This window comes from Strongylocentrotus purpuratus, unplaced genomic scaffold, assembly GCF_000002235.5.
Source record: "Strongylocentrotus purpuratus isolate Spur 01 unplaced genomic scaffold, Spur_5.0 spur5_contig_810, whole genome shotgun sequence".
Taxonomy (NCBI): domain Eukaryota; kingdom Metazoa; phylum Echinodermata; class Echinoidea; order Camarodonta; family Strongylocentrotidae; genus Strongylocentrotus; species Strongylocentrotus purpuratus.
In genome coordinates, this window is record NW_022145514.1 from 157,240 (window position 1) to 179,624 (window position 22,385).

A 22,385-nucleotide genomic window follows, 5' to 3' on the forward strand; every position below is an offset into this window, starting at 1 on the left:
AAAGAAAGGGCTTGAAAATGGCTTTTAGTGGGAAAATGACGACCATTAGTTGTCGAATTGACTTAAGTGATTGCAATTACCTAAGTAATAGTCTGATTTTCAGACCTTTTTACCGAATGGTCGAACGTTTTGTGCTGCACAAAGATTCAATCAGTTTAATTTTGGCCATTACAAGTAGTGGGTTATTGATGTAGACAAATGCTTATGTACCTGTTACAGCTCATTCTTATGTATGTTTAGTATTACCAAATAAAACAAGATGTCGGTCAGTCACTCAATAGTGTCTGACAGTGAATCCTAGAAGGTAAACGGGTTTCCTTGTATAATTTGAATACTAGGACACTGCTAATGTTTAAAGTTCACAGATAGGACAAACATAACATATTCATAATTCCTGCAAAGTTATACAGAATTTGATGTTGACTGCACAAGGGACATAGTTAAATAAGTAACCACTTGGTTCCTGTAGGAAACCGGTTAAAGGTAGTGTATCCCTTTTGCAGCCAGCATCAAATTCTGAAGAACTTTGCAGGAATTATGAACACATGTCCCTGTGAAATTTAAACGTTAGCAGTGTCCTAGTATTCAAATTATGCAAGGAAACGGTTACTTTTTTAATTCTTTTTTTGTTGTTCAGTAACAACATAAAAATGAGCTGTAAAGGATACATGAGAATTTGTACACATTAATAACCCAATTATTGTAATAGCCAAAATCAAATCAACTGACAGGGGTCTGAAGATCAGACGATTTTTCGCGCATAATTTTTGCAACGCGTTGCAAAAATCCCTAACGGTCGATATAATTCCTTTAAACGGCAATTATTATATATCGTATTATTATATATATTGTATTATCTCGTTTCTAACATAGGAAAAACACAAGTTTATATTTTCAGCCTGTAAAAGAGACATAGCACCTTTAACAAGATAACCCGAAGGCGAACTGGAAGTAACATGAAATTCTTCAAACTGGTAGATTACATATCAACGCTTAACAATAAATAGAAAGTTAATCATACGTGTACATCCTATAGATTTATGGGGACGGTCAGAAAAGAGAGCCAGAACGATAGTGCGAAAGAAAAAGAACACATTTATGAGAGACAAACAGATACAAACTTCAAAAGGATAGCAAACGACATTAGAGGGAGGAAGAGATAGAGAGAGGGGGAGGAGGTAGAGGAGAGGAAAGAGACATGGACTTTAACAAGTATTAAGAAATTCAAAGAAAGGTAACCCACTGAATGTGTTATTTCCAAATGGAATCTCAAAATATTCAGTGTATACATTACAAGAACTAAGTTTAAATCATCTAGTCCAATCAAATGATACATACATTGTATGAAATATATGTGATTTATGGATGTTAATACGTAAAATAAATTACACAACGAATCAATATGAAGTTAAGACTATACTATACATTACATAGCAAAAGGCAAAATTAGGAATATATTGTTGGGATACAAGCATTCAAATGTCAAATAATATAGTTTGAGCAATATAAATTATAACAGGAAGCAAAGCAAAGAAAATTATTTTTTTAATTTTGAACCGGCTAAAACGCCATGTAGTTCAAGTTTCAAGTTTTTTTTTATTCATTTCCACACATCTCAAACGATTTTAACACAATAAGAGCAAAAAATAATACGATTAAAAACACAAGTATCACAGATTGTAACATCTTAATAACTTTTACACAATATAACCTGTTTCATCAAATGATGAAAGATAACAAAGACATTTCTTGTATAAACTTATCTCCTCAAAATACAGTAGTTCTGCAATTCCAGTGTGAGCGTTGAAATCTCTCTTGTTTCTATAATTGTGCTTATATTTAACATCGGTATCATTAAAAAGACTGTCTTTTCTCCTTTACTATAATGCCCCCACTTGTAATTATTATGTAATCATGGAATGTGCAGCTCATCTGAATATAGAGCCAAGTCAAACGTGAAATATTCCACATTGCATTGTAATACCTTTAAAACGTAATCCATCCTTCAAACTAATTAACGATTCACTACTGACAATGACAATGTATTTTATAGCATTTTCCTTTTGACGTGTCCGTTACAGAAAGGGCATCGTCGTAAAGGGGAATCAAAAGGCTTACTAGCAGAGAACGAGGAAGACTTTATAAGGAGACTGATCTCAAAAGTACAAGAAGAGAGTATGAACGTGGGACTACACTATGGCCCTTTTTCAAGAAAAGAAAATCAATTTTAAAAATTGTTAAAATGCATCAAAAATTATGTTATCCTAACAAAAATATTACTGATCAAAATTATGAGAACATTTAATAAATAGGAACAATTTAATCTCATATATCATTAGGCCTAAGTTTATCAGTCATTTTGTCATGGCACGCAGGCTACGTGAGAGCGTATACCAAAAAGCGATACTAGTTGATGTGGCCATATGCACCGGTGAACTGCCCAGAGACCCCAGTCTAACAAGTAGGATTTGTGGAAGGATAAAGCCATCGAGACTTTTAGAGGGGGTCGTATTATATTCTGTTCACACTTTCTCTCTCTCTTTCTTTCCTTCTTTCTCTCTGTCTTCCGTGTATCCTTCTTTTTCTTCTTCTAGTTTGTTTCAACATTCGATGACAGAGGACTGTAAGATGATACTCGTGGTTTTTAAGAGACAGCTAATTTGGAGGTAGAATTTGTTTTTTTAATATGTAAAATGCAGGATTTGGGGTAATAATGTCCTTAAAAAATGTATTACGGCCGCGAAGAGATTGAACGTTGCCTTTAAATGTGATAAAAGATACTATATGAAATAACAATGAGAGTAATTGTCAGGTAAAGCGCTTGTTTGTAATGTAGGTTTATTTAAAAACATTAAACTTCTAGAGGGAAGAAAAGGGGGTAGGTTGCTGTTGGGGAGTGAGGGGAAATCTTGCGTACCAAGTTCTACTATCACTGTCTATAATATAGTACTATTACATAATATTTTGCAAACATTTTTTTGTACAGATCCATTATTGCATTGATGATAACTTTGCTCGATCAAAGTTTTCCATTATCTACAAAAGTATCACACCACAGCATAGAAATAAGAAATTCAAATTCATATAGAAAGCAACCTTTATTTCTTCCAAAGTTTTCTCACATTAAAAAAAAAGGATTCAAGTAACAACACGTATTTATATTTAAACGTCTTTGGCTATAGGCCTACATTGGGTTCAGTTTAAGTGAAATAAAACCCAGCTATATCAGACTCAACTAAACCATGCATTATAGCATAATTATTTCAGTTTCAGTTTCCATGCATACAGTAATGGTAGTACCTTTTTGTCATCAACTTTAACAGAAATGCCCGGGGATATAGGAAATAGATGTAATTTAGGAAGGCGTAACGCTCTCAATGAGAGGAAATTATTATTTGATGACCTAAATGAACTTCAAAGGCGGCTTATTTCAATTTCATTTTTTATTTCAATATTTTGATACAGTAGTAATAGTAATCTAAGTTCAGACCCTTTTCTCGTTGACACAGGCAGTTAAAACGCAATAGTTATTATAATGCATGATTAGCGCCTTTTCCAATTCGATTCTTAAAGCGCTCTCGATCAGCCTTAGAGATTACAAAAATAATAAAAAATTTGTAAGTTTCATGATTGCATTATGACTTCATAACAGGCCTTTTTTCTTTTAGTACCTAATAGAAAGTTGTAATAGACTTACTAGATAACTTGATAAGCATGTGTATATCATACCACAAGGGCCATATCAGGTATCAGCAAGGGTGGATATCTGATATATTTACGTAGAACGAAAAATTGTTAGACGTGCTGTAATTGTTTTCATGGAATAAAGGATACAGCGAAGCGAATGTGGTTAAATGATAAATTCATATTTTGTTAATACAAAGATTAAGTACATCACTATATCATAAAAAAGATCAATGTTGTGTGTGCGATATTAACTCTACTGTACACCTACATTGTCTGTATTTGTATGGAATGCAATGAAAGTATGATATCCCCAGTAATAGTCTGCAACCACTGACAATTGGTCTGTGAACTGTGCCCTTACCTTTGGAGACTTAGACAAGCCGTTCTACGACCAGTTTGATCGACACAAGTTTTGTGATGCAGCGGTTCAAACCGACAGCCGACCAAAATACTCCGGAGACCACTGACAACATTTTAAAGACTGACATGAACCTCTTTACGACCTCTTACAAATTTCTCCCGACCAATGGTTGTCGGGTGTCGGCAACTGGTCGTATCTTTAATGTGGCTTAGGGTTTAGAAACTAGAAGACTGAAAAATACATGCAAATTAGACTTTCCAAACATTTATATTCAAATACGTGATTAAGACCCTAAAAGTACAATTCGGTCTAAAGGAATCCTGAAGCTCACGCGAACTCTCTCCCTTGTGAAATTTGAAATCTAAAGTCGACATGCTCTATTAAAAAATAACTGTTTGAACTAAGCGATTGTGTTAGTATTAATGATTCGTGTTTCACTCTTCATTTTGTATACATATTTTGTAATTTCTTTCTATTTTTATCATCCAACGTCTGGCATCAATCATTAACTTTATTGCTATACCGACAGGTGATATCATTGTATTTAGATATAAGCGTTCTTTCCTTTATCCTTTTTTCTAAATATCAAGCCACTCTCTTCCTTTTCTATTTATATTATAGTTAAATTGTTGGCTGTAAGCACATCGAGCTTTGTGCTTACGCTGCAGCCCTGCTAAATCATGTTTATTGACTTCATAATTGATTATGCATTAAAGGGGCATGTTCCCCGTATTCCAGAGGGCGCTCAAAATACGTATGTGCTGGCGGACGGCGTTGTAGGTGCCTATTGACACCAACAGAATACGGCTATTACGCAGATGGCATGTTCCGATAACTACACTGGCGGGAACGTGCCCCTTTAAGCGCGTTACTTAATTTTCTTTTTCTTTTTTACTTAAAAAACAAAAACTTTTTTTTATGTCATGTAATGTATTTGATAAGTGTATCAATGTAAATGTATCAAAATAAAATGTAACTGTCACATTAATGGACATAAATATGTACGTTCAAAAAAAAATGAGACAAATAATATAGATATTAATAAATCTAGTAAAAAAATATATATATAAAAATCAATTTAATAAGTAAGCTCATTCATACGTTTTTTTAGTTAAAGACTTTACTTGATGTATTTTTAGTGGGGATCGAATTGAAATTAACTGAATTTATTTCCATTTCAGCGATACAATATACACAAAACATTTCAAACTATTTGGATATGTACACAATATAATAATAATAATAATAACTGTTGACATTAAAACAAAATGAATCTGATAACATACTAGCAAGAACTATTCATCAACGAGAAATCTGCAAAAGAAGGGCCATCACAGTGAGCGCTTGCTTGAAAGCGTGATAGCCCGGGATGGAGAGGGGGAGGATATCTTGATCATTCCTCGATTTGATCGTCCTTGCTTTGGTCTTCCTTGCTCTGATATTCCTTCGTTCGATCTTTCCTGGTTCTATATGGGGAGAGCAGAAAATAACAACTTTATGGTTCTTTATTTTATTTACTTGTCAATCTATAAAATTAGATTCAAAATTGGTGTATGTGTGCAAGAGAGGGAAAAAGGAAATAGAACACTTTGCAAGCGCCTGAATTAGAATGGGAACATAAATAAAAGGGAAAGCGCGCGCGCGTGTGTTTGTGTGGGTGGGTGTATGGGTGTGCTCCCCTGTGTGTGTGAGGGTTGGTGGGAGAGAGATATAGAGAAAGTGGATTTATAAAATGGATTTGCAAGGGAGAGGGTGGAGTTTAGAGCAGTACACGCACTCTTAAACAAGGCCCTGTAATATAATAATGCCTTAAGTACTCAAATTATATGTCTTTACAAAGAATTTTTCAGTTCCGAAACATTAACCTGCTCGTAAAATTGATTGTGTAGCTTTTTTATGTTATTCAATCGAGTACACTCTAATCATATTACAAGTACTATTATTTTTTTATGAATCAAACATCACCAATATTAGAATGAAAAACTAATGTCTATCTACATGATCTAGAAGCAAATGGGAAACTTACTTAAGTAGAAACATGATCATCATGGCGACTAGGATAATGATGCCGATGACAACGATAATGGTTATCGTCCCCTCCATCGGGAAGCCTGAGGAAACTAAATGAAAACAATGTTATTTGGATTGGAGCGCACAATAAGTCAACTCTAAAAATTCAGTAAGCCTTAAATGAAAATAATCACCTACGCACACTGGCACACAAACCCACAATTTTTCCTTATTTTGTTTCCATCAATATCAAAACAATACAAATAATTCTCCAAAATACAATTCTTTTTCATCATAACAACAAAATTAGATAAACTTAATTTACTTGTACAATTCATAAATTACGATCAGAAAAACAAATTATAACCACCTCCCTTACTATCCCCAAACACCGCCCTCTACAATCTTGTCATTCATTCATCCTCACACGTACACATGCACACTCACATACCTGTACACTCTTGGCAAAATGAGCAGAACTTGTCCTTATCAAAACCGAACTTCGTCATTTGTTCTTTTGTGTATTCTGATTTCGAACGCAAGAGTTGGGCAGAAATAATTAAAGTCGGCATTACATAGCTGATGCTTACAGCGTAATCGAACCAAGAACTGCAAAACATCTTAAACTCCTTTCTTCCAAAAACCATGAGTGATTGTAATAAGTTACCCCTTGAGATTACCACGAGAGTTTCTCTGGATATTTTTAAAGCAACCCTTTCAAAATCCTAATAATTTGTTAACATCTACACACCGAGGCGTCACGGGGCTTTAAGTTATGTTGTCGTGTCACACGATGAAGATGAAGATGAAAATGCCATTTTTGAGAAGGTTTAAAGCACGTGTTTCTTTCGTTTCATAATTCGATTGGCGGCCTCAGATAGCTTATTGGTTTGGGAAAAGAGTTTTAATTCCTTAAAAACAAGACACATGACGATTCGGGTTTAGAAGATTGCAGTTAATGGGTTGTTTAGATGTGTAAAATCAGGGAGGCACATGGATGCGGGGCCTTTTTTTAAGTTTCACCGTTCTAGAGTTAGGTCACAAGACCCCCAGCCCAGACCAGCTTTGCTTTGTGTTTTTCATAGATATGATTTTTCCTATCGATAAAAAACTTTCAACGACACTTAATTTCACTTTTGCTTAGGATGTTTGTTGATTTCCTTATACTGTTGAATTTCTGCCAAGTTTTGAGACTGTTGTGGTTTTTCTTGGCGAGAGAACTGAGAACAAGAGTAGACGGAGATTAATGATAGAAGTTGCTATGGGCAATCCTGGAGATAAGCTCTCGAGCTTTCGTGCCGGTTATTCTGTTCAAGCTGAATTACTTTTGATCTCTTATTCTTGTATTTTGTATGGTGGAAGCTTGACGAATAAAAGTCAATAAATCAATCATGCCGCTTCATTAGGTTGTCGTTATGTGACATAATTATTAAACAACTAATATTATACGAAGCCGAACTTAAGAGAGGTTAACAAATTTGCATCCAAGAACTTAATACCTACAAAACTTGGTACCACTTGCTTTTTTCATGATGAACATAGCAGTCTTTTCATTTTTTTTTTTAAAGCGGGTATAATTTTGTTTTGGTAACATCGCATATCAAGCTGTATCTTGCAAAATTCATATTAATTGCATTTTTACATATCATTTCTTACTTACGAGGTTGAGGGGAAGACCTATCGGCGATGGTGACAATAAACGAACAAAAGTTGATATTTCCGTATCTGTCGGATGCAACGTAAACAACAGCCGTTGTTGACTCAGATGGGAAACTCGCATTTGGATGATAGTTTTGGATGATTGTCACAGGACCCGATGGATCATGCGCAGTTACCTCCGACCACGTGACGGTTCGAGCACTTGACCCATTTAGTGGTAGCATGATGTCCGAGGGGCAAGATAGAGTGGGTCCGGTGATGTCAGCTGAATTAAACAATGAAATAGAAATGGCAGAATCCGGGCGATAATATAAAAAAAAAAACTATTCAAATCAGTATGCATGATTTTAGCAAGATGGAAAAATTGCCATGGATACTTTAAAAAAATACAATAGCAGTAGATTGGTTTCGCAACACTGTAGCTATGGTTAATATTCTTGCCTTTGCGTTTCCAACCAGACAGATTTGGCAGTGTTTCACTAACATGATATGTGATATTTAGAATAGACCAGATCGTAGTTAGCACACGGTACAAATGACTCCAGTTATCCAAAGACCTTTAAACATGTAAATGTCCCCATTTGAGCATTTTAGAACATATTCACTGCCAAAGTAATGGAGGAACTTCGTGAATAACTATTATTTGCTATCTTAATTGAGAACAATACATCCACCTGTAAATCATAGAATGTACCGTTGATCAATATGAATAGTAAATATAACTTTCATGAGAACGTTTCCAGTATTCGTCTCGATGGGTTTTACAATGTTTTACAAAACTCTATTTTACATACCAATGCGCAGACAATACTAAAAACGGGCTCATTGAAACTTGTCGTTCTAACCTAAATGACATTTCCCCTGATTTAATGTCGGTTCTGATTTTACCCGTGACAGTTACGGTGAAAGAACAACTGGCCGACTTATTGTTCATGTCTTTAGCTTCATAGGTGACAGGGACTGGTATCCCGCGAGTTGAGAAGAGAGCACCAGAAGTCTCAGACGATTCTAGGATGACTCTTCCGGAGTCATCGGTAGCTGTCGGTGCAGTCCAGTTCACTGACACAAAGAGCTCCCACGGTGCAACGAAGACGTGGATGTCATCCGGACATTCAAAAATCTCTGGTTTGGTGAAGTCAGCTGCAAAGGGTGAATCGGGCAATTAAATTAGCATAACGTAGATGTACGTGTATATTGGAAAATTAAATAACAATCTTTTCAACAAAAAACCCAAAGTAATTACATTACAATCGTATTTCGGATTAGATAACGAGGTCAATTATAATTAACTTACCTTCAATTACAAAGCAGTAGAAATTTGTTGGAGTTTGGTGACAAATTTCTCGTATTGGGTCACAGGGACCTGATGCACAAAAGTCAACCTCTGTAAGAAAATCGGAAAGTGATATTAATCCTAAGTCCCAGTGGTCTCTATTTACAGCAAATACAGAATTGATCAAGGGGGGCCGGGGGTGCAAAATCAAAATTTCCCGAGGAAGCCTGCCGAAGACACGCCAAAACTAGGGGATCTGGAGCCTTCTTAGGCCAGTTTCTCGCCTCTGATGAGGATACCACTTCGTAAAAACATAAAAGAGGGTATTTGAGATCTTTCAGCTGGAATGGTGTACTGATTGATGTTGGTGGCAGAGGGGCATGGGTTGTTCCGCTACTATTAGAAGTGATTACGGTTAACGTCCGGTTTACTGATTATTTTGTTGTAAGGATATTATAAAATGCGTTCAGATTGGTTTAAACCAAATGGATTTAAATTATCGCTCTGTTCGGGACGGGAATTTTTTGTTTACCTTGAACTTGGATGGGAATAACGCAATCGGCTTCGAATCCATCACTATTCCAGAACATGTAAACCACGAGGTGTAAACCGTGGTCGAACAAGTCTCCTGGGGTTTGCGACGACATCCCCTCTATGTCGCTAGTGTTGGCCGGGTTTGTGGCGTTGGGCGGATCGAAGAAGACAGGAAGGGACTCTGTTGCCAGCAGACTGGTGTTATACATTGACGGTATTCTACTCGTCGGACAACCTGATATAACAGGTGCCAGGTTGGTGTCTGAATCTGAATCTGAAGGTTATGTTTTGAATGAAAAAAATAGGGTACTAAAAATTCTAAGTTAAAATCAGGGTCATTTCTTTCCTCTCTCTCTCTCTCTCTCTCTGCTGTCTTCTTTTTTTTCTTCTTCACCTCTTTTACATAAATTTTTCCGCCATACGAATCAGAAAATGGTAAAATGGGAATAACATTATTCTAGTCACTGCACTCTAAACAATATTTAATCGAAATTCTTAGGAAAAGAATTCTGTGAGTGCCACACAGCTAGGAAATAATGAACCTAATTGACAGTGGTACCCTGTACCTGCTTCTTAATATCTATGTGTGAGATCAAAACCTTTTAGAATTGAAGCGACATTACTGTTACACAAAATTTACAAAATGACTTACCCTCGACAGTGACATAGAAGAAGCATTGACCTTCGTTGCCGGCTTCATCAGTAGCCGTGTAGATCACAGCGTGGCGTCCAATGTCGAATAGGTGCCCGGAATCGTATTTGCTTTGTACGAACACCGGTCCCGAAGCCTTCGGTTCGACCCACGTCACAGAAGCGTTTTGCAAACCCGCCGATGCTCCCACAGTAATGTCTTGTGGGCAGACGATTACTGGTGGTGACAGGTCTGGATAAATTGTGAAGGTTGAATTACAGTCATTTCAAATTGAGGTGCAAGAAACTCTACGTCACAATTACGTTACCTTGATCTTTTAAAAAAAGTGCCCATGAAAATGAACAGTGGCGTGGCACGGGTTCAGACAATGAGTGCATCAGCATCATTTGGGGCGGGGTTGGAGGGGAACTGTTCTTATACACCGTTGGTTAAATGTGAATTTACAAGACTGCTTCTCATTATTAACCCTCTTTTTCACTTTTTTCTTAAATGCCATTCACTGAAAACATTATATCGTTCCTCCCCTGCTACTGGCTTTGATCCTAGAGAAGAGAAGGGAAATGAAGTAGAATGTACGGTGAAAATGTGTAGGACAGGTGAATATGCATGTGGCACCTGTTCTACACATTTGTACATAATAGCAGGGAAGGGATGTTCCTTTGTCTACCTGAGGAACTGTATATTTTATGCGCACGCGGCATACTAGTACCTTGAGCATGTAAAGGCGCCATATAAATATCAATATGTATGTATGTACTAGATTTAGGAAAATCAAGGTTGACGCATTCTCGATCGCCGACTGAGACGACGTAACGCATGCGCAGTGCCTTAAAATGTTGTCACACGTTGCAGCCAAAGCTGTTGACGTGCAAATCTAAAAGTCCCTACTGAAGAGTAGGGTGCGTACATCCAGGAGGAATGTTAAAGGTATTACAAAGTTTTGGTATGGGGTCATGAATTTAGTTCAAATTAACATATTGGAAGCATATGCGTTCCTAAAATATTTATTGATCGTTGTCCCGATTGAAATCGAGTCTAAAGTTATGAAATTATAAATAATAAACTCTTTATGTTGTATAGCTCCCTCTGAAGGTCATGATATCAATTTAGCTATGAAACAATGTTTCTTGACTAAAATCGACCGATTAGCTTTTCCTGTTTGAAAATTATATATCACAACTACATATTCTGAGATTTTCATGGTCGCAGCTACCATTGTACGGCCGTAGGCGCTATTTGAAATTTATCAAAATTTACCGGGAGCACCAGTAAATTTTTATATTAAATTTTTCTCGAAAACAGAAGTGTTTTAGGGGGTAATTTTTTTAGTGCTTATAGTACATCCACAGGGGCATCCAAATATATCAAAATTGTAAAGATTCACTATCCACCCAATTTTCAAAATTTCCCAAAACTTTGTATTACCTTTAATGATGGATTACTCAAGGGTCCGTATCAAGGAAGACATCGTCGTCAACAAATCATACAGCATTTTTTTAATTCTGTGTTAAATTATCTTTGACGATGACCTTTTTATCAATATTGTGCAATAGCTGTGGGACACAAAAACTTTACTCACAATAGAGAAAATCATTTTACCAATCAGGAAGTGCTTACCTGCGCTTGTCCAGATCACTTGAAAACCAGCATTCTCCACACTCTTATCTGTCGTGAAATACAACCAGGCCGAGTCCGTATCATCAAGACTAAAATTCTTAGGGACGATGTTCCCTGAGAAGAAATGGACTTGGCGCTCTGGAATAATTTCTTCACGTAAGTCCAGATTGAAGTCTACTACCAGTCCTGGACCTACCGTCAGTTCGTCCTTGAATTCTTCAACTTCGAATGGGTCGTTGAATGTGAACATGATCCGAGTGGCGCCAGGGATGAATAGTAGGTACAAGATCCTGTCTCGAGCAACGTAGGGGTTAGGATATGACGGCGATTTGAATTTTCCGCTGCGGCAACTGGGGCCATAGCAAGTTATTGTTGTTGCGTCAGCTGCAATTGGTGTTAATGAAATAATTAAGCCATAATTTGTTGGTATTTCGAGATAAGTACTCTTTAAAGAGACTTGGTAACTTCGTTCAGATGAGAGAACATGGCGCTAAGGTAGTGACTTCAATGCTAGATGTACAGTTAAATTAAAGATATTCTGAACGCTTGAGTGAAAACAAACCATTATTAAAGATAACAATTGGAAAAACGAATCTGATCGATTCTTTAAATCTCTATTATATAAATATGCAATCACAATATTTAATGACATTTTGGGTGAATTTAATCGTCACAAAGCAATGAATTGGCTCTATATACTATTCCAGACATTAAAGTGTTGAAAGATGTTTAAACCCTGTCTTATTTTCATGAAAAAACACTCGAGAAAATTCAAAAATGAGAGGGGTAATTTACTGTTGAGAGGGTGTCTCACAGTGACACCTTAATAAAAACATAAATATCTTTGTGGTTTGAGAACTTTTTCAGGATTTGTTGGATGTTAGAGGGTTTATACAGTAGAAGGAATACAAAAATAACGCATTTTTTTTCATTAACCTTCAACAATGTTACCGAGTCACTTTAAGATCTACAAAGATCTGCAAATGCAGAGGCGGTGTTCCCGGGGGTGGGGTAGATGGCATAGTACACTCCCCAGTGTACTGCGCCCTCTACCCCCCCCCCCCCCTATACACACTTTTTCAAGTTCCCCCAAAGTGCACCTTTTCACATAGGAAAAGTGCATGATACTTTTACTTCAGGTAAGTGCCACTTTTTCTTTCAAATAGGTGCCCGAAACAGATTATTATGAGTTCCACTTACGACTTCTAATAAGCGCCCCTTTTATTTTGACACGTGCCTGTTTTTCTTTCAAATAGGTGCCCTTTTTCATTTTGGTATTTGTCCCCTTTTCCTTTTTAATAAGAGCACTCCCCTTTTCTCATATATGCCCCTGTTCACCTCTTATACACGCCCCTATTAAAATTTGATAGGCAGGGGTGGCGGAGCGACTTTCAAAGTGAGGGGGAGGGGAAGCACACATACAATGGGAAATCTGAAAGCGAAATTTTACAATTCTTTTGACATTGGTATATAACCCTACATTGGGATTACATTAACGGGGATGATTTCGATATTTTTTTCTCTGTATACATCATACAAAATAGTGTTTAAGCATCATACTTTGTAGTTGGGTGTAATGGTCGGAAAATTCATTTGCGAGCGATTGAAGCGAGCGAGGAAATATTATTAGATGTGTGAGGTCGCAGTGCGAAAAATAACATCTTATGAAAAGGAAAAAACCTAATCCTGTTGGGGTTATTACCACATTCTCATAACGGAAAAGTGAAAAGACCTTTGATAAGTAACATAATGATATCATCTATAAATGCGAGCGAGCGAGGGGAAACTTTTCTTGATAAGGGATTTTTTTAGAGGTGACAAGGGGATAGGTCCCTAATTAGCAAGGTAAAGGGGCACGTATCTTTGTTAAAGGGAAATTATCAGAGGTGAAAAGGGGCACTTACCGCACCTGAAAAAGGGCACATATGAGAATGAAAAAGTGGCAATTATAACAAATGGAAATGTGCATTAGTTGAAAAAAATGGGGCACCCATCAGATTTGAATAAGGGCAAATCATCGGAGTTGAAGGGGGCACTTATCTGAAGTTAAAAGCAGTAACTTCTCGTACCCGAAAGGGTCATTTACCAGAGATGAACATGGGCACTTATGAGAAGGGAAGGGGCTCTTTTTGGTTGAATATGAACTTGTCAATGGAAAAGGGGTAGTTATTAAAAGGAGAAGGGACACAAAGTAAAAGGGGCACCTCTCAGATTTAAATAGGGCACTTCTCAGCGGTGAATGGGACACTCATCAAAAGTGAAAAGAGGCACTTCTCGTACCTAAATAGGGGCACTTTATATGAGAATGGATATTGGACACTTTGACACATTATACTCGACACATTTGTCGAGGGAAAAGGGACACGTTTCAAAATAAAAGTGGCACCTATTAGAGGTGAAAAAGGAAGGGGCACTTATACAAATTAATAGGGACACTTGTCAAAGTTTAAAAAAGGGTCACTTTTAGGAATACTTGAAAAAGTGGGGGTACTGTGCCATTTCAGGTGCGAAAAAATGCCCCATTTCCGATATTTTTTAATTTGACACGTACTCCGTATCTTTTGAAATAAGTGTCATTTCCCTATTGATAAGTGCCTCTTTTCATTTTCACCATATAATTTGCTCCTAATTTAAAGTGACTAAGAGCAACTTTTTCTTTAATTCTCGCCATAGCTCGCTCGTTGCGCTCGCTCCACGTTATAGTTTTAATGATTATGTCGTTATTAAAGGTCTTTTCAAGTAAAACCCTTTCAGGATTGATGTTTTTTCTCTACATAAAATGTAATTTTTGCACTGCGACCTCACAAATTTTGAAATTTTTGCTCGCTCGCTTCGCACGCTCGTAAATGATTATTCAGACCATCACACCCAACTGCAAAGTATGATGCTTAAGCAGAATCTTGGACCATGTAAAGAGAGAAAATATCAAAATCATTCCTGATAATTTAATCACAATGCTATAGGGGAATTTACCAATGTCGACAAATGTTATATTTTCGCTTTAAGGTTTGACTTTGAGGGAATCCCTTTTTATTGGTCCCCCCCCCCCCCTCTTTGAAAGACGCTCAGCTGCTCCTGATTAGGTGATAGGATGTACTATAAACTCAAACTAAAATTGATGCAAGATGACTCATCTCACGATGACGCCCATAATAATTGAAATAAAGTTGCTTACTATGATTATGTTTTGCAAACAAAGTGGATTGTAGGTAACTCTTCGTCATCATGGTCATGTAGGAGGTAATCAAAACAAGGCTAAAAGACAATTTGATAGATGTGAAGTGACACTGAAGCATATGGGTTTACATTTCCGAATTCTAACATTCTTATAAAGACTGCCGATGATATTCTGATGTTATACCAAGTTTAATTCTTAAAAATAGGCGTAGTACTATTCTATTCCTGATTCAGAAAGCAAAAACCAGCGTCTCTACTTATTTAGTCGTTTTAAAGTTTATTCATGACCGTCACGGTGGATATGAAAATGAACGGAGAAGGGAAGGAGCCTCAAATGAATCGAATCCAAATGGCATCGAATGTATGTATGTTCAACTTACAAGAAGATTGGTCGCAGTTATATCCTTGGCCACTTTGGCACTCGCAGACATGGGTCGATTCGGTCGAACCAGATCGGTCGTAACATATCTCCCCAGATGAACATGGGTTGGTGAGACATTCTGAATAGAGGGAACAGATTTGTTTTACATATATTATCAGAAAATACATTCTTAAATGATATAAACATCAAATAATGCGATGCGTTTATCTTTGCCGTTATAAACACTCTTCTTTTATTCTTACTGAAGTACTCTAAAATTATTGGCTCAATTTCAGTTTGTTTTTGATCGTCTGGTTTTACTAGATTCTCACATATTTCTCTTATTTTTTGCTGGTTTTCAATAAATTAACTAAAGTGGATTGCATTTGCAGATATGTTTTATTTGTAATACTTGTGCTGAATACAGAATTTGTGATATGATTATTCAAAGAATGCTGATGGTGATGGTGGTGGTGGTGATGATGATCATAATAGTGATGATGTTTTGATTGTGGTGGTGATGATGATGATCATAATAGTGATGTTTTGATTGTGGTGGTGATGATGATCATAATAGTGATGATGTTTTGATTGTGGTGGTGATGATGATCATAATAGTGATGATGTTTTGATTGTGGTGGTGATGATGATGATGATAGTGATGATGTTTTGATTGTGGTGGTGATGATGATGATGATAGTGATGATGTTTTGATTGTGGTGATCATGATGATCATAATAGTGATGATGTTTTGATTGTGGTGGTGATGATGATCATAATAGTGATGATGTTTTGATTGTGGTGGTGATGATGATCATAATAGTGATGATGTTTTGATTGTGGTGGTGATGATGACCATAATAGTGATGATGTTTTGATTGTGGTGGTGATGATGATCATAATAGTGATGATGTTTTGATTGTGGTGGTGATGATGATCATAATAGTGATGATGTTTTGATTGTGGTGGTGATGATGATCATAATAGTGATGATGTTTTGATTGTGGTGGTGATGATGATCATAATAGTGATGATGTTTTGATTGTGGTGGTGATGATGATCATAATAGTGATGATGTTTTGATTGTGGTGGTGATGATGATCATAATAGTGATGATGTTTTGATTGTGGTGGTGGTGATGATGATCATAATAGTGATGATGTTTTGATTGTGGTGGTGATGATGATCATAATAGTGATGATGTTTTGATGGTGGTGGTGATGATGATCATAATAGTGATGATGTTTTGATTGTGGTGGTGGTGATGATCGTGGTGGTGGTGATGATGATCATAATAGTGATGATGTTTTGATGGTGGTGGTGATGATGATCATAATAGTGATGATGTTTTGATGGTGGTGGTGATGATGATCATAATAGTGATGAGTTTTTGATTGTGGTGGTGGTGATGATGATCATAATAGTGATGATGTTTTGATTGTGGTGGTGGTGATGATCATAATAGTGATGATGTTTTGATTGTGGTGGTGGTGATGATGATCATAATAGTGATGATGTTTTGATGGTGGTGGTGATGATGATCATAATAGTGATGATGTTTTGATTGTGGTGGTGATGATGATCATAATAGTGATGATGTTTTGATGGTGGTGGTGATGATGATCATAATAGTGATGATGTTTTGATGGTGGTGGTGATGATGATCATAATAGTGATGATGTTTTGATTGTGGTGGTGATGATGATGTTGATGACGATTGTGGTGATGGTGTCTCAGATTGTAAGAAATCTATATATATACTTACCGTATTGCCCTTGTCCCTGGACAACACTGGTGGTTAGAAAGCAGTGGCGGATCCAGGGGGGGCCGAAACGGCCGCGGCCCCCCCTATTGGCGGCGCAAAAAAAAAGAGGAAAAAAAAGAAAGGAGAAGAGAAGAAAAAAAGAAGAGAAAAGAAAGGAGAAGAGAAAAGAAAAGAGATGAGAAAAGAAAGAAGAGAGAGAGAGAGAGAAAGAAAAAAAGAAGAAGATTCCCCCCCTCCCCCCCCCCCCCCCCCCCCCCCACCTCACTCCGGGGTCGGAGGGACCGATTTTGTGTTCCCAAAATTTCCGATGAAGGGTTACTTTTCACGCAACAAAGTCCGGCCCGTAATACACACAAATCCGGCCCGTACTGACTCTACACACCGAAGATAAGGGGTGCTTTCAAACTAAGAGAGGGAACATACATACGCATACCCTAGATAACACTGAGTGGGTGGGGGGGTGGGAAGGGGAAGAGAAAAGTCGGGTGAGAAAGGGGGAAAGACAAGGAAATGGCGCTAAGTGACAGTAACGACGAATAAGGGAAAAACTGTTATCGGGAGATTTGGGGTCATTCCAGAAGGCTTGGGAAACGTTATTGAATAGAGGGGGCCGGGCCGGCCGCATACAATCTCGAGCCACGGATTCAAAGTTAAACGTTACAAACAGCCCCTGCTTTTTGGAAAAATTGAAAAGGGCACAATGTTTTGGATGTCTTTCAAATAGAAGCTATATACTTCACAGTCAAATTTTGCCCTTCATTTGGATTCAGCTCATACCAACTCGCTTGTGCTTATATTTGAACTCATGTAGGTAGTGATAATGGACAGCGGCGGCGATCCTGGGCCCGATAGAGAGACACGTCCCCGCCCCCCCCCCCCCCCACTCAGGTTTCGAAATGACCGCATGCGTGTTGCCAAAATGTCCGGTAAAGGGGTACTTTTCGTGCGACAAAGTCCGGCCCGAGAATTGTAAAAAAAGGGGTGTATTTGACTTTTCACCCGGAGATTTCTTTAAAAAGGGGGTGTTTTTTCTTTTTTTCTCTCATCTCTTTGGACTCCTGAGAAATTATTCCGAATTTAGGGGGGGACATTGAGCATTTTTCCTGATTTAGGGGGGTCTCCAAGGCAGGAAAAGCCCGCGAAAAGCCCGCGAAAGGGGGGTTCGGAAATGTTGGCAGTCCTCAGATAGGGGGTGCTTTCAAAAAGAGGGAATGAGCATATGCGTACCCTAAATAACACTGAGTGGGGGGGGGGTGGGGGCCGGGGACACGTCCCCCGGAAATTTAGATATATAGCTAGAAAGAAATATACATGTAACGGAAAGAACGTACATATTGGACTAAAGGATTTTTCTAGAACGCATAATTTCAGCATTCTACATTGCAAAATCTCGCTTGGTCGCTCCGCTCCGGCCCTCGCCCGATAACACAAAACTAAGATATATGACGCTCCCGGTCGCGATTATTTCATGGTTGGTGTATACATAGATCTTTTTTCCCCTTTCATTTCTACTGACCTAATTGTATGCTTTCACAATCATGATTGTTTCATTTTCCCTTTAAAGCATGCGTAGCTAGGGGCGGTAGGGGCAGTAAGAGGACATAGGACGAAAAAAGGAGCAGACAAAGAAACATTTTTGACAAGTCTAAAACGGGAAAACAAATCATCTTCTAATTTAATGAATAAATTTAATGAAACGTTAAGCTTCTGCGCTTTGCGCTGGAGGGGAAAACTAAATTCAGAGAAGGATTAAGAGTCGGAAATGGAACAACGAATTATCTTCTTTCTCTAATAATTTCATTAAACTATGAAAGGTCAGAGCTTCCGCGCCTCGCGCGGAAGGTGGAAAATGAATTCAAACAAGGATTAAGAATCGAGAATGAGAAAACGAATCATCTTCTTTCTCTAATAATTTAATGAAGCGTCAGAAGCTTACGCGCTACGCGCGGGAGGAGGAAAACTGAATTCAGACAAGGATTTAGAGTCGAGAATGGAACAACGAATTATCTTCTTTCTCTAATAATTTCATTACACTATGAAAGGTCAAAGCTTCCGCGCTTCGCGAGGGAGGGGGAAAACTGAATTCAGACAAGGAATAAGAGTCGAGAATGAGAAAACGAATCATCTTCTTTCTCTAATAATTTAATGAAGCGTCAGAAGCTTACGCGCTACGCGCGGGAGGAGGAAAACTGAATTCAGACAAGGATTTAGAGTCGAGAATGGAACAACGAATTATCTTCTTTTTCTCATAATTTAATGAAGCGTAAGAAGCTTACGCGCTACGCGCGGGAGGAGGAAAACTGAATTCAGACAAGGATTTAGAGTCGAGAATGAAACAACGAATCATCTTCTTTCTCTTATAATTCAATGAAACGTCAAAGCTTCCGCGCTTCGCGCGAGAGAGGGGGGGGGAACTCAATTCAGACAAGGATTAAGAGTCGAGAACGGTACTCTTTCTCTAATGATTTAATGAAACGTCAAAGCTTCCGCGCTTCGCGCGGGAGGGGGTATGGAAACTGAATTCAGACAATGATTAAGAATCGAGAACAGTACAACGAATCGTCTTCTTTCTCTAATAATTTAATGAAACGTTAAGCTTCTGCGCTTTGCGCTGGAGGGGGTAATCTGAATTCAGACAAGGATTTAGGGTCGAGAATGAAACAACGAATCATCTTCTTTCTCTTATAATTCAATGAAACGTCAAAGCTTCCGCGCTTCGCGCGAGAGAGGGGGGGGGGGGACTCAATTCAGACAAGGATTATGAGTCGAGAACGGTACTTCTTCTCTAATGATTTAATGAAACGTCAAAGCTTCCGCGCTTCGCGCGGGAGGGGTATGGAAACTGAATTCAGACAATGATTAAGAATCGAGAACGGTACAACGAATCGTCTTCTTTCTCTAATAATTTAATGAAACGTTAAGCTTCTGCGCTTTGCGCTGAAGGGGGTAATCTGAATTCAGAGAAGGATTGAGGGTCGAGAATGGAACAACGAATTATCTTCTTTCTCTAATAATTTCATTACACTATGAAAGGTCAAAGCTTCCGCGCTTCGCGCGGGAGGGGGAAAACTGAATTCAGACAAGGAATAAGAGTCGAGAATGGTACAACGAATCATCTTCTTTCTCTAATAATTCAATGAAACGTCAAAGCTTCCGCGCTTTGCGCGGAGGGGGTAATCTGAATTCAGACAATGATTAAGAACCAAGAACGGAACAACGAATCGTCTTCTTTCTCTACTAATTTAATGAAACGTCAAAGCTTCTGCGCTTCGCGCGCGAGAGAGAGAGAGAGAGAGGGGGGAACTCAATTCAGACAAGGATTAAGAGTCGAGAACGGTACTCTTCTTTAATGATTTAATGAAACGTCAAAGCTTCCGCGCTTCGCGCGGGAGGGGGTATAGAAACTGAATTCAGACAATGATTAAGAATCGAGAACGGGACAACGAATCGTCTTCTTTCTCTAATAATTTAATGAAACGTCAAAGCTTCCGCGCTTCGCGCGGGAGAGGGAAGGAGGGGACTCAATTCAGACAAGGATTAAGAGTCGAGAACGGTACTCTTCTTTAATGATTTAATGAAACGTCAAAGCTTCCGCGCTTCGCGCGGGAGGGGGTATAGAAACTGAATTCAGACAATGATTAAGAATCGAGAACGGGACAACGAATCGTCTTCTTTCTCTAATAATTTAATGAAACGTCAAAGCTTCCGCGCTTCGCGCGGGAGAGGGAAGGAGGGGACTCAATTCATACAAGGATTAAGAGTCGAGAACGGTACTCTTTCTCTAATGATTTAATGAAACGTCAAAGCTTCCGCGCTTCGCGCGGGAGGGGTTATGGAAACTGAATTCAGACAATGATTAACAACCGAGAACGGTACAACGAATCCTCTTCTTTCTCTAATAATTTAATGAACATTAAAGCTTCTGCGCTTCGCGCGTAATGGGGGGGGGGGGGGGGGACAGCGAGCTGCCCGAATATGAATTTGTTATATCTTTTCTCGTGTATTTTGGTGATAAATAACACTTTCACAAAATACATATTATCCTCAAATTTTTGCTCGCTCGCTTCGCTCACTAGCCGAATTGTGAAACCAGAAAATTACTTTTTCGGGCAAGAGGCTTCAGCCCCCCCCCCCCCGATGAAAATGTCCAAAAAAAAATACCGGTATGGTGCTTCTAATATGACCTTGTCAGTATTGGTATGTTGAGTTGAAAAACTGTCTGCGCAATTTTCAAATTTCCGGCCCCCCCCCCTATTGGAAAATCCTGGATCCGCGCCTGGAAAGAATATGAAGATTATTCTAAGGCACCGTTCCTTTCGGTCATCCATCCTCATAGTCAATTCGGTATTTAAACCAAAAAAAGCACGATAATGTACTCTGCTCGCCTTTTTTATTTATCTCCTTTTATCTCCTTCCCACAATGTATCTCCTATCCATTGTATACATCAATAAGCCGTGTTATTTTTCTTATTGATATATTTGTTATTTCAGCTCTGCTTTGTTGTTGCATGAACGGTGTCCGTGTGGAGAACACAATGGGACTTGAACATATTTGAGTCCCTGTCAACGCGAAAGTCAAATTTCTGTTTTCATTTCCTCGAAGAAGGTCGAATGACTATTGTTCGTATTTTCATTGGTGTGTGAATATGGGATATCTATATGTAGCAGTTGATTGAAGTAAGGCGAGAAAGAGGCGCGAAGATAGAGAGACCCACACTGGTTGGATGGTTGGTCGGTGTTACGATCATAAAATATGAAATACAAACATCATAGCCTATCGTGAAACAAAAACTAAAACGTTTAACATAGACTATTCTAGAAAAAAAACATACGTTCATTTTTATATTTATTTCACACTAGATGCCCTAAAGAACCGAAATGCACTAATTAAAGCACATTACTTGGATTAAATACATTAAACTAGCAATCACTTTTACTAGCTCGACTTCCTTCACCAGTAGCAAAGTTTTTATAAAAGATGCGCCGCTTAATATTTTGTCACGAATTGGCCCCCCCTCCCCTCATGCCACTAGCTGGATCCACCCCTGTTCTTCACAAACATTATGCTTGAATAATGTAAGTGATACACATATTACATGTATGATGTATCCTTATTAGGCTTTTTTTTTTAGATTAAAATTTAAGCCTTAAAAGGCAAATGTGAATCCTCTGTTTAAAATTTTAACACATTCGCCTAAATAATAAATAATAAGGGGACAATATAACCTCAAACAGAAAGGACATCATTCGTATAGGTAAGGGATAAACAATTTGAAAACCGGGCTACAA

General features: G+C 38.1%; 1 protein-coding gene across 1 annotated transcript; it reads right to left on the minus strand.

Moving 5' to 3' along the window:
- Positions 1–5,206: 5,206 nt before the first annotated feature.
- On the minus strand, positions 5,207–15,401 carry LOC752075 (hyalin). Its single transcript, XM_030977655.1, has 10 exons — positions 15,351–15,401; positions 13,698–13,702; positions 11,794–12,143; positions 10,177–10,407; positions 9,523–9,798; positions 9,012–9,101; positions 8,606–8,857; positions 7,719–7,982; positions 6,075–6,168; positions 5,207–5,514 (listed from the first exon to the last, which is right to left on the minus strand). The coding sequence occupies exons 1-10, from the start codon at positions 15,399–15,401 to the stop codon at positions 5,442–5,444; spliced, it is 1,686 nt and encodes a 561-aa protein (XP_030833515.1). The 3' UTR covers positions 5,207–5,441.
- Between the last annotated feature and the right edge of the window lie 6,984 nt (positions 15,402–22,385).